At 36.6% G+C, this 12,440-nt stretch overlaps 3 protein-coding genes across 3 annotated transcripts in view; 2 read left to right on the plus strand and 1 right to left on the minus strand.

The window, feature by feature from the left end:
* The window catches only part of LOC6589011 (thrombospondin type-1 domain-containing protein 4), a 28,435-nt gene extending 25,409 nt beyond the window's left edge, over nucleotides 1-3,026 (plus strand). Inside the window, exons 7-11 of the mRNA XM_002014291.2 lie at nucleotides 937-1,138; nucleotides 1,206-1,387; nucleotides 1,451-2,458; nucleotides 2,528-2,678; nucleotides 2,779-3,026. Of these exons, the coding sequence (XP_002014327.2) occupies nucleotides 937-1,138; nucleotides 1,206-1,387; nucleotides 1,451-2,458; nucleotides 2,528-2,678; nucleotides 2,779-2,912 (1,677 nt within the window). The 3' untranslated portion in view covers nucleotides 2,913-3,026. The remainder of the gene's footprint in view (nucleotides 1-936; nucleotides 1,139-1,205; nucleotides 1,388-1,450; nucleotides 2,459-2,527; nucleotides 2,679-2,778) is intronic.
* A 500-nt stretch (nucleotides 3,027-3,526) lies between these two features.
* LOC6589010 lies at nucleotides 3,527-7,156 on the minus strand. The gene is made up of 10 exons (XM_002014290.1): nucleotides 7,026-7,156; nucleotides 6,397-6,502; nucleotides 6,236-6,327; nucleotides 5,723-6,176; nucleotides 5,534-5,652; nucleotides 5,322-5,476; nucleotides 5,056-5,118; nucleotides 3,882-3,988; nucleotides 3,703-3,817; nucleotides 3,527-3,642 (listed from the first exon to the last, which is right to left on the minus strand). The coding sequence occupies exons 1-10, from the start codon at nucleotides 7,154-7,156 to the stop codon at nucleotides 3,527-3,529; spliced, it is 1,458 nt and encodes a 485-aa protein (XP_002014326.1).
* Nucleotides 7,157-10,484: 3,328 nt separating this feature from the next.
* Nucleotides 10,485-12,376, plus strand: LOC6589003 (putative nuclease HARBI1). The gene is made up of 3 exons (XM_026988516.1): nucleotides 10,485-10,808; nucleotides 11,479-12,163; nucleotides 12,230-12,376. Exons 1-3 carry the CDS (start codon nucleotides 10,485-10,487, stop codon nucleotides 12,343-12,345), a joined length of 1,125 nt encoding a protein of 374 aa, XP_026844317.1. The 3' UTR covers nucleotides 12,346-12,376.
* Nucleotides 12,377-12,440: the final 64 nt, after the last annotated feature.

Here is a 12,440-nt window from a genome sequence, read left to right on the forward strand (position 1 = left end):
AGACAAACTGTCTATAATATAAAAATGCTTTGTTGGTCCGTATGTATGACCTAAAACTCGAAGAGTTCTGCACCGATCGAGCTGAAATTTTTACACAATTCGGAAAATCGCGATTTTTGTGCGAATATCTTCACAAGTATTCTTTCTTTTTGAAATACCCGAAAGTTTTTGCTTTTGACCTGTTTAGTTTAGTCACAATAATTATTTTCTGCTAAGTTCTTCTTTTGTACTTATACTTCTGCACTGTACTGCCTTTAATTTGGATGAGACTGCCGAAATGTTTTGAAGCAAACGTAACAACTTACTTTTTTATTTCTTTTCATTTAAAGGTCTGAAAAGTCAGAGTAATGCAATATTATATTTTTTTATAAAAACTAAAATATTAACAAAACTTAAAATTAGTTCGATAAGCTAGAAAAGTTATTATCTTGAAACAATTTTTTTTGTTTGTATGTAATCAATTTTTGTCTGCTATCCAAAACCATATTTACGCTTCGAATTAAACCGACTTTTTCTGATAGCTTTGAGGCTTTACAAATTATTAAAAAAATATAGTTTGTTTTGAATTGTAATTCTTTCTGTTTTACATAACCTAAGTTTCTCACATCTGATTGTATTGAACTTTCCATTCTAAAAAGCTGAAATACTTCGTAGTGTTGTCCGTCTGTCTGTCCGTCTGTCTTGTTTCAAGCCTAGTTTTTAAAGACTATAAGAGCTGGACCAATTACATTTTATATCAAGGCTCCTGGGATAGTGCACTGTGACACTGCCTCTGAAAAGAAAATTTAAAATTACCAAATTGTAAAAATTAGAAAAAAGGACCAAAGTTTCATAAAAAATGTTAAATCCCCAAATCTATCCGAAAAAGTCAGTTTTGTTAAAAGCTGTAATGTAAATGTAACTTTTATAAATGGATATATCGTTTCTTCTTTTAAGGCCGTTAACGCTAGTGGTTCCATTAATGGAGCGTATGCGCACAGTGGCTCTGTTAGTTGTGGAGGATTGTTATGCCGGCCAGTAACAGGAATTTTTACTCGAGATCCACAACCAGACGATGGCTTGGTTCACGTTGCTACGATTCCAACTGGTGCCTCGAATATATCGATAACTGAGCTAAGAAATAGTCTTAATTTGCTAGGTAAAACTATATGTGATTTACAATTTTTTTACCGGCCTAATAAGCACCGATTATTGTCGATCGAAAGTTTTACGTACTTCCCAGCAAAAAAGCATAGTTAATAGCGAAAGTAATGTGTCGGAAAGCGGATCGTATGAAGCGGTCGGTGCTACATTTGACTATCACCGAATCGATGGAGTCCAGAACTCGGAAGGAGTTACCGAATGGATAACAAGTACTGGGCCAATAAGGGACTCATTGGACCTTTTGGTACTGATATTCTATTATCTTAGATCTCAGATTATATAAAACTAATTCTATTTATTTTTGTAGGTATTTGGGAAAAATCGAAATCCTGGTATTAAGTATGAGTACATGCTTCCAATAATATCTGATTCTGAAGAAAACGAGCTCTCTGTGGAAAATATGAATAGTTTTTTACGAGCTGGAGGGGAGGATGCTAGTGTTTTAAGTAGTTCACGTCCAGGGCGACGACGTAACTTTACCTGGAAAGTGGTAGGGTTCAGGGCCTGTACAAAGTCCTGCGGTGGGGGTGTACAAGCACCTATCGTACGTTGCATTCGCGAAAATCTTTTACGTTATTACTCACAACGCCGGTGCATTCATTCTGTAAAGCCAGTGCTCAATGAGAACTTATTGCACTGCAACACACAACCATGCCCCGCCTATTGGCACTTTGAGAAATGGGGCGAATGTCGCTGCCTGCATGAAGGGGCATTTAGACGTCGTGAGGTAAGTTGCCTGCAAGAACTTGCATCTGGAACTGTTATACACGTTGATAGCACTGCATGTATGGAAGAGATGCCACCCACTCAGAAGCAATGTGAGTGTCCAAACAATCGAAGTCGTGACTCTTCTCGTTATCGTCTACACACACACTCCGGGTCCGCGAATAGTACACGAAGACAACGTATCATGGTTGATAATAGTAGCATAAATGCAGTCTGGTTAACTTCCGAATGGAATCAGTATTGTTCTGCTACGTGTGGTTTAGGTGTAGAGTATCGTACAATATTCTGTGATCGATCTGAGGTTGGTGCGGTTCGTTGTGATCACAACAAAACTCCAGAAAATCGACGCCCATGCGTAAGACCTAGTTGTGAAGATGGCGAGTGGTTTGTTGGGCCTTGGTCGTCTTGTAATGGGGATTGCTTTAACCTTGGACGAACTCGAGTGGTACTATGCATACAAAATAAATTAATTGTGGATCATAAAAAGTGCAAGTTGGAGCTACAACCGCAATCGTTTGAAAAATGCTCTCATGATGAAGGAGAAATTACTTACTGCGCTCCTCGCTGGCATTATTCTGAATGGTCCCAGGTAAAAAGCAATTTTTAAACACATTTTACAACTATTAAATGTATTTTATGTTAATGTGTAATTTTAAAGTGTACCAAATCTTGCGATGGTGGAACACAGCGACGCAGCGTAAGATGCTTGGAATACAATGCAACCCTTAATAGCTTACAGGACTCAACCAGATGTCGGTATGCGGCCAGGGAGCCAATATTTCGCAGCTGCAATACAAATGACTGTGATGGTACATTATAACATTACAATTAATTGTCGCTTAATTTTTCTGAAATAAGTAATGCTCGTACATAGGTAAATTTTCAATAAATTTCAATTCCGTTTTTCAGAACATCACCAAAATTACTCTTCATCTACGTGTACCGATAAACTTCCCAACTGCAAGTGGGCTGCGCAAGGAAAGCTGTGTAGCTACGATTACTACCGTACGAGTTGCTGTATCTCTTGCTCAGGCAGAGTTTAGTGGTAATCTAAAATGCAGCTGCAAAAATGATTATTTTATCGAATACAAATATTTACCAACCCAATTTTATCAATAATAACTTATATTCCTTATAATAAATCTAATCGAATTTTGTATGGCCAAGAATTATTTTAAAACTGTACTCATATTTATTCCCGATACCTAAAGAGTGTAGGAGTAAATAAGATTTGTGGTGGAAGTGGATGTGTTTACCACCCAAAAGGAAGCATATCCGACCCCATAGAGTGTATATATTCTTGATCAGCATCAACAGCAAGCCGAGTCGATATAGCCATGTCTGTCTGTCCGTCCCTCCCGATGAGTGCCTAGATCTCAAAGACTATAATAGCTAGAGCATCCAAATTTTGTATCCGGTCTCTTGTGATATCCCACTGTTACAAGTGTATTTCAAAATACCAATGTATCCATATATTTAATAAATTATACATTGAGGTACCGAAATAAATGAGCAGCCTTAAATAGCTTTTAAGACATACCACTCATCACTTCTAATATCTTGTAACCGAATTTTCTTAAATTATCTGCTATCGCGCTCATGCTCATTGCTTCGAATTAATTAAATTACAAAAAAAAATTGGAGATATTTACATACATTAGATTGTATAGCCAAGTATTTGCCAAACTAATCGGATTGTAAAAAAGTAAAAAAGCTCAGCTAAGCCCAAAACACTGAATCCGAGAAACAGTCCTGCAGTTCCGCCAATGGAAACTAAAAAAGCATATATATATATGTATATATTATTTGTACAATGTAAAGATGTGTGCTTACCTAAGAGATCGGTAAAGGAAAATATGACTTGTCGCTTAAGCCTATTCTGGGGCCAAGTTTTCATAGAAATAGCACTTCCTATACTTCCGAGTAGCTGTTTCGATCCTATCATGGGCTAAAATAACGAACACATTTTTGTACAGCATCACGAACTACCATACTACCATATATATACTTACCAGAGCACTTTTTGTTGTAACTACTGCATCAAGGCAGTTCTGTTCACAGTGGCATGTCGCTGGCTTATCATGGAAACCATTTTCTTCGTACAGTTTAAGAAAAAAATCTGTGAATTAAACCATACTGTATGAAATAACTAAATACGCGTGTATTTATTGTTATCTAACTTAACTATGTATATACTATAGTATATTATATTTTCTTTAGTCTATCTAAAATCCGTGACTTAAACTAGTGTTTTTAAAATAATTTATTATTTTTATTTACCTTAACTTTGATTTGTTACGGAGTGAATTACCTGACTTATATTTTTTTGGTCTCAAATGGAATTAATTTATGTTCTCCCAGCTAACTTTCATTACCCCTTCTTAGGGAAGCTGAAAGCTGGAGCTTTAATTATACCCGATACTCAAAAAGAGTTTAATGGTATATTAGTTTTGTGGGGAGAGTGGATGTGTGTAATGCCCAGGAGGAAACGTTTCCGACTTCATAAAGTATATATATTCTTGATCAGCATCAATAGCCGATTCGATTGACCCATGTCTGTCTGTTCGTCTGGACATATAAGCGCCTAGATTTTAACAATCTTACCTAAGACTATTATATCCCATAGTTTCAAAGAAATCAAAAGATCTCTTGCAAATCACTTTACGTTTCACGGAGTCTTGCCGTTGTACAACATTTGCTTGTCTTTTATAACGTCAGTTCCCGAACAAAGAGAAAACTAATTAAAATTCCTGAACTCTCTTAACCTGGACACGTTAGAATAGTTTAATGAAAATAGAAAAAAACACTGCAGAAAACTGTCGCCTGCACTTATTTAGCACAAGATGTGGTTAATACATATTTGTTGGGAGCAAAGCGACTATAAAGTCAATTCAATGCAAAATGTCTAATAACTAATAACTTACATTACTCATCATATGCTGCTGCTATACCAATAAAATAAAGATTTCGTTGAGTCCTGTTAGAAAATTATAGTAGTTTTGGTTACAGCTTTAAGCATATTCTTGTAACCCTCGGCAGCCCGACGCTATTGTAAATTTCTTGCTTGTTCTTTATATCACTTTCGTTGAGATAGCTTATTTGCATAGAAACAGACGTACATACATCTCAGCTAACGAATTGTTTTTGAATATTTTAAACATATAAATCAAAAATATTTATACTCACTTGCATGTTTTGGGAAACACGATTTAAGAATTTTATAATTACACACCGGCTTAGGTTCTGCAACTGAAATAACAAAAAGGCTTTGACATAGTATGTATTTTCTTACTTATACAGTTGAACTTCCGTATATTTCAATCTACAACGGATGGCACCAGCGTTTAGGAAGCACATTACGTCAAACTCTGTATGTCGAAGACTCCATATGTCAAATGTTTTCTTTGGAAGTTCAACTGTATGCAATGTTGTAGAGATATTTTATTGCTTACTACGGTTTGGATAAAAGTGAGGAATACATTTACAAATTTTGTAAGCAAGATTAATTCGACACTCTTGTTGACAAATATTTCTAGTATAGAATGGAAAATGGGTCAGATTGGATTCGTGATAGAAACGACATTTTCTTTGTCCAATGGTAGCTTCTCTATAAAAAAGAAAAATTAATAAATTAAACAATTAATAAACAGGTTCAAAGACTTGCTTCTCAAGGTTTTCCTCAGCAATTATCTCTTCGCTTTCGGGATCATAAACAACACCTTCTTCAGTGTACCCAAAATTATTATCTACTTTCATTACCTCAAAAGCTGAATGAATATAGCTCTATAATACAAAGAAAAAAAATAAAACAGTTTATTCATTACCAGTGATCGCGTTATACATATGAACATACATCTATAGCTTCGCTACTAAAGCCCAATAAAGTGAATCCAACATCCTTTTCAAAAAACGAGCCGATCTGCGCTTTTAGTAATCTTCGGCTTTGTTCATATTTGTTAACTTCAGGATAAACTCCAAATATCAAGTAACGCGAGCTGTACTCTTCCCCCAGCTTTGAGTTACCTAAGTAGCACAAGCCGTATTCCGTGAGAACTTGTCGTACATGAATATTAATCTGTCCATCGATACTACGGGTTCGTTGCTTTTCCACAGGCTCATAAGAGCTATCATAGGTAAGATTATAAATTAGCTCCATGTATAAAGCTGGTTTAATACCGAGAACATTAAGTAATTTGTCTATATACTCGCTTTCCGGAATGTTTTGAAAATTTTTGTATGTAGAATTTGCCAAATTTTCAATGAATCCCCAAAATTCCTCTTTGTATTGTCCTTTAATGCCATTTTTCCTGAAATTCGGTAACCAAAATGTAAATTTTAAAATAAAAAAAATTATATTAACAATTACCGACAGTAGTCACTGAATAAACTTTCGTTAATTCGTTGCATTGGGCATACTGTTAAACTTGGTATCGTAGTATTCCAAAAGTGGTAGTTTCGCTAAAGGTTTGAAAAATACAAAATATGTATCATTTTTTCATAGTTTAAAGTACATATGTATGGTTTTACTTCTAATCCGATGTGTGTACTCTTGGTGTAGTATCGATCGATAGAAGATAGGCAGACCACAATACAGAAATATATAGAAACCACCAACAAAATAAGCCACAGGAATCTAAAAAATAAACAAGAATCAAAGGTTACCATCACACTGATGTACATATTGTAACAAAAGGGCTGATCATGTAGGCCGAACATTGAATTGTCGTTGATTGGAATAACACATATAGTCTCTGCAAAAAATAAAGTCTGTCTGCATTTTGAAAAGTAACTCTCTATTTTTATTCCTCAATCCGGAAATAAACATTGAACAACGGTGCAATAGGCTCGTGAAGTCCATTCAGAAAGCCTTTCTATTATTTAACATAGAAATAAGTTAGTCTAGCCAGTTAAAGCCTATTTTGATTCTGTTGGCGAATAATAAATAATAAAGGCTTCCTTCTGGACGCTGTACACAAAACTAATATACCCTTGTGTCTTGTAGCCGATGTGGAATTAAGGCCTTTGCTACAGCGTCAACCGGTAACCCTCTAAATTGATTTAATATAAGGTCTGATTTAATACAACCATTTGAGCATTAGTTTACAAAAAGGAAATCGAACAAGGATTTCGTTAAGGCGAAAAGCCGCGATACTTACCTCTCCAGAAAAGTAAACATTTTTTCGACAACATATTTGAATCCATGTATGCAACACTTTTGAAAGTATACCTTAATATAGTTTACTATTGCTTTCGGCCATCTCCAATAACTGTAGGACTTTTGTATCATTTCTTGAAACCTATGTCAGCCGCACGTATATTGTCAATAATTGATGTATTCAACAGTCATACTGTAAGATAGAAAGCATACAAATTTATTCATATGAACATACATACGTATGTATATGTATAAAAAAATCTGTTTTTGTCCAAGCGACCCATCAACGCACATCCCAAATGGATAAGCATAGACACATATGTACATTCACGCATGCCCCGGTTTTCACTTCCGCAAAAATATTCCTATTTATTTTTGAAAACGGAAAAATTGGTGCTCCTGTTGAGTCGGTCTCAATAGTCTTCTTAAATCTTTAAGGTCCGGCCTTTATAATTTTGTTTCGTGCTCCGGCTCCATAATTCAAACTCAAATTCAATTCAAAATCCCTTTCGATCTGTTAATTTACTAAATTTTGTAAGCTGATACTCAAAAAGAGTTTAGCGGTATATTAGATTTGTGGTAAAAATGCATGTGTGTAACGCTCAGGAGGAAACGTTTCCTACTTCATAAAGTATAAATTCTTGATCAGCCTCAATAGCCGAGTCAATTGAGCTATGTCTGTTTGTTCGCCTGTCCGTCCATCCGTCTGTCCGTCTTGTTTGACGCCTAGTTTTTAAAGACTATAAGAGCCAGAGAAACGAAATTTCTGTATTTATACTCACTGAATCAAGTTTGTTGCAAAAATTGTCCCCGCCCTCTACCGCCCACACAAAGAACGAAAATGTGTGGCGTCCACAATTTTGAAGAAAACTTAGCAGTGACTCACAACGTTCCACCTCGTTTTTACATCGTCACTGTTTTAATTTCACTAAAAATGTTTGAAATTATTTTTTTTTACTATTTTATGACCAGACTTAATGGTTTTACCTTAACGAATAACCGGAGAATTAAAAAAGATACAATATATATAAAGTACATAGACGTGGGAAAGGGTACATTTTCAGGACAATTGCGTGACAAAGCTCTGTTTAGAAAAATTGTTGTCTATGAAACTCTTAGCTAACCCTTATTTTATTTTTCGTTTATTGTACGGCCAATATATGTGATTATAATCAGAGTAATTAAACCAATTAAACCAGCTAATCATTCAAATGCACGTGTTTTTGTCATAGTTTTAAGTGATAAATAAAGTAATATAAAATCTTTAAATTTTTTTTGTAAATTATACAGAAAATAATATGTTTCAGTATACACTATACTATAACCAAACCACAACTATCACGCACTCACTTCTGCGTTTTTAGCCAAAACGGCTCATTAACGTTTCTAGGTGCTGGTGTTTTCAAAAAATGTTGTCATATGTTTCATTTACAAAATTGATGTTTAACGAATTAATAATTCGTCGTCGTTAAAGGTATTTCTTGAAAAACATATAGATAGCTGAGATGAGTCTAGTACAGCAGAAGGTAGGGCATGCCCCTCGGCGTCGATATCCTGTGACTGCAACAGGCAACCCGAGGTAGTGGATTGCTTGTCTGATAACTCGTAGAATGCCACAAACAGAAAGAGGCTTTATAGGTTCTGGGACCGGGAACCAGATGCGGAAGCTTCGGCTTTATTGGTCCCTCAGTATCGGAGGTAGAGTTGGCTAGTGTCTTTTCTCGCTTTGGGATCAATGAGATGCCACAGAAGATCTAGAAGTCACGGATCTTAACATCCGGGGACCTTCAGGTGTACCACCTGCCTCAGTTCATTCGGCGACTTAGCCATCTACCCCGCGAGAGAAATGATCCTAAAGAAAAAGCACGAGTACAACGTACTGAGGTAGTAATAGCTGCAACTAGCCACCCATGCAGGCGGAGACTACCCCCCAGAGCGCAGCTGTTATGACTGCAGCGAAGGATCAACGTGCAACTTCATCGCCAGCAGTAACTGGCATGAGCGCGACGGTGGGAAAACGCTCAGCGTCGTCGTCTGCGAAAGCGGAAGGAAGACAAATTGACACCGACAAGCAGAGAGGGAAGACCACACCTCAGACGCGAATAGCGGCCTTCTGGACAAAACCAGTGGAACCGACTGGCCGGCATCCAAGTTTCAAGCTGCAGAGAACGGATGACTCCACAAAAGCTTCCAAGTTGAAAAGGGTGAACCCAAAGTGTGGCCAGCCCTAGAACGACGCTGCAGGCATCCAACATCGTCCCCGGTCCTCCGGAGGTGAAGATCTCGGACGTCGACTGGCTGACGGCGGAATCAAATATTCTAAGAGCTGGACTACTGAAGGAGCCCGTGTTTTCGCAGACAACCCGGTTGTATGTGAGTTTAAAGTCCTTAAGTGGTATAAGGGAGTCAGAACAGTGACTTGTGGGAACGAGAAAACTCTTGAGTTTGAACCACAGTTCAACGCTTTGTTTAACTTTGGCTAGGAGCGGCGCTTTACTTGGTAAGCCAAGAAATTGTTTCGTGGTAAAGAATGTTCTGTTTTCCTACAGGTACTGCAGTCTATCCCACTTGCAACATCTCTGCAAATCACTTATATCTCCAGCTCAGCATGGATTTATAAGGCGACGATCAAATACAACAAATGTATTATTGCTTATCTCTGTAATCATTAAAGGCTTGCCAGGAATCTTATAGACTTGCAGATTTCCCTCGACTTCAGTAAAGCATTCGGCTCTGTAAACCAACCAGCAGGCCATAGGAATATTTGTTTAGTTTCCACGTTTTTCCTTTCGTGATCAGACATAAGAACTTTACTCTTGCACTTCTGGCATTTTTTTGGCAAATTTGCACAGTCGATTTCTGTCAACGAACACTCATTAGAATACATTTTGATGATTTCAAGTAAGTAACTTCTACACCATTTTAACAATTTATTAAAACACAACCGTTGTTTTATAGTCTTTATTTCATCTGCCTCTTTATTTCTCAGGCTCCCGCCTTGCCTTACATATAATCCTATTCACACTGACCACTATCCACCATTAATTTTTGGGATAGTCCGTCAGGTTTTGATTTTTCGAAATGCTCTCGTTTATTCCCATTCCTATTTAAATATACATACTAGATACTTTTTTATTATTAGTATTTTGTAACCATTAAATAATAGACCCAAAGTGGACTATTTGACATGATAATATAGCGGATGTGCGAGGTTTCCAAAATGATTCCGTAGTTATAAAATTCCGATGAAAAAGTTTGTCAAAACGGACCGAATTGCAAAACGAAAATGGAACGTTTTGGAACGTTGGTGTTTCATACTGTGACGGTATATAAAAAAAAAGTTGAAGTATGTTTTGGTATATTTCTGATGGTTAGACGACTGCATTTTATTAATAAGTCCACGGTCACACTGAATGAAGGACCCCCTAAAATTAAACTTCGAAAAGTGGAGACAGAAAAAATGAAAGATATAGAATCATTTGAACGGTCTTTAAGAGACTTTCAATATGTCGAAAACTTTCGAAGATTTCCGTTCTCGCCAGATATAATTAAAAGAACGGTTAACTGTACAAGTAGGAAACAGCATAAACGATTTAACCCGCTATTTCATCTAAACGAACACCAATTCCGACAAAAATATCGGTACACCAAGGAAAACATTCGCCGTATTATTGAGATTGTTCGGGATGACCTCGAGATTGATTGTTATGAACCAATGGAAAGAGAGCAAGTACCTATAGACCTGCAAATTTTATCTGCGATTCGATTTTGGGGTGGAACTGAGGTATGTATACCTGAAGATGTGTACATACAAACAGACATACGTATGTAAGCAATTAAAGCATCCAATGTATTGGACCCATATCCGAATGGGTCAAGCATTCCCATACTTTGTGTCCTGGAAACTATTCACATCTTAATCCATCAAATTAATCTTATTTTAATCTGACTACAACAGATTTTTCCAAGTTGGACCAGACTATTATAGTACTGCTACTGAAAGGAATATTTCGATAACTTATTAGATGTACTCCGTAGCACCCTTTGCACGACCTTTTCCGCTCCCAATCCACTATAAACCCACATTTGTTAACACGAAGGGCTCAATGAAATTCTTATTGATGGACGTCATATTAATGTCCACGAATTGTCCAATTATTTCTCTCACAGCAGCACAGCATGACCAGTGGTGGGCTAAAAAGCACCCCCCTTATCAATCTGGAGCGCTTCCAAATGTCCGCAAATCTTTTTTTATTCCCTTTGCAAGTCTTCAGCTTAAATTGGTAGGAAGTGACTTGAAATGAAATCAGCAATTTGAAACACCATTTCAACAGCGCCCTCCAAACTTGTTTACATTACATTAAAACTAGCTTCTTAATACATAAGTCGAATTATAACTTGTAACAGGCTAGTTGTATAATATATGACCTATATATGCATTTTTTTTTCAACAGCATCCCAAATTGACGGCAATGGCGCATGGTGTAAGCTTAAGAACGTTGAAAAAAATCACTCGACGCATTGCTTCGGTGTTATCATCGAAAGCATCGCGCTACATAAGAATGCCTGCAACACTTTCCGAAAAGGAAAGAATGATGCGTTCGTTCCAAGAATTGGCAAATATGCCGCAAGTGATTGGTACACTCTTACAGACAAGAGTAAGATTTCAATCAAAAGATCCTCGAGTTCATGATGTAAGGCAATCCCAAGAGAACGCCAGAGAGGTTGTTCATATGCAACTTGTTTGTGATGCGGACCATAAAATAAGAGACTTGGATATACGACTGGTAGAAGAAGTTTCTCTAATCACCGATACAAAAATGTTCTCTTTATCAAAAATAAAGGAGCGGTTCGAACAAAACGAATTTCGTGGGCGTATACTATTGGGAAACGAATCGTTTTCTTGTTCTTCTTGCCTCTTCACTCCTGTGAAGCTTCCACAAAGTCTAGCGGAAGAGCTTTATAACCATGCCCATTCGATTACATATGCGTCTGCAAGAAAATGCCTTAATATATTGATGTTTCGATTTGGTATTCTCGGCAGTGAAGTATTTGGATCGTTCGGTTCAGCAAAGCAAACAATTACTGCTCTAGCTATACTCCATAATATGGCAATGGATTGGTCGGATCCCAGCATTGGTAAGATAATATTTTCAAACCTCGATTTTTATATATATTTATAATAAGAACAACTTTACTCCTTAGATACGGAAATCAGCATTTCTCCTTTTAAATCATTCAATTCTTTAAATGGGATATCAATGCCTGGGGAACATAGCAATAGAAGAAAATTTATAAAAACTCATTTTGGATGCAAATAAAAAATATTGTTTTCCATTTTCAAATCGTAAAGATGTGTCACTTAATTTTTCTTGACCTTGAAACATTTTTATAAGATAACTAAATTATCGATGAG

Source organism: Drosophila persimilis, unplaced genomic scaffold (assembly GCF_003286085.1).
Source record: "Drosophila persimilis strain 14011-0111.01,24,50 unplaced genomic scaffold, DperRS2 tig00000191-arrow-pilon, whole genome shotgun sequence".
Classification (NCBI taxonomy): domain Eukaryota; kingdom Metazoa; phylum Arthropoda; class Insecta; order Diptera; family Drosophilidae; genus Drosophila; species Drosophila persimilis.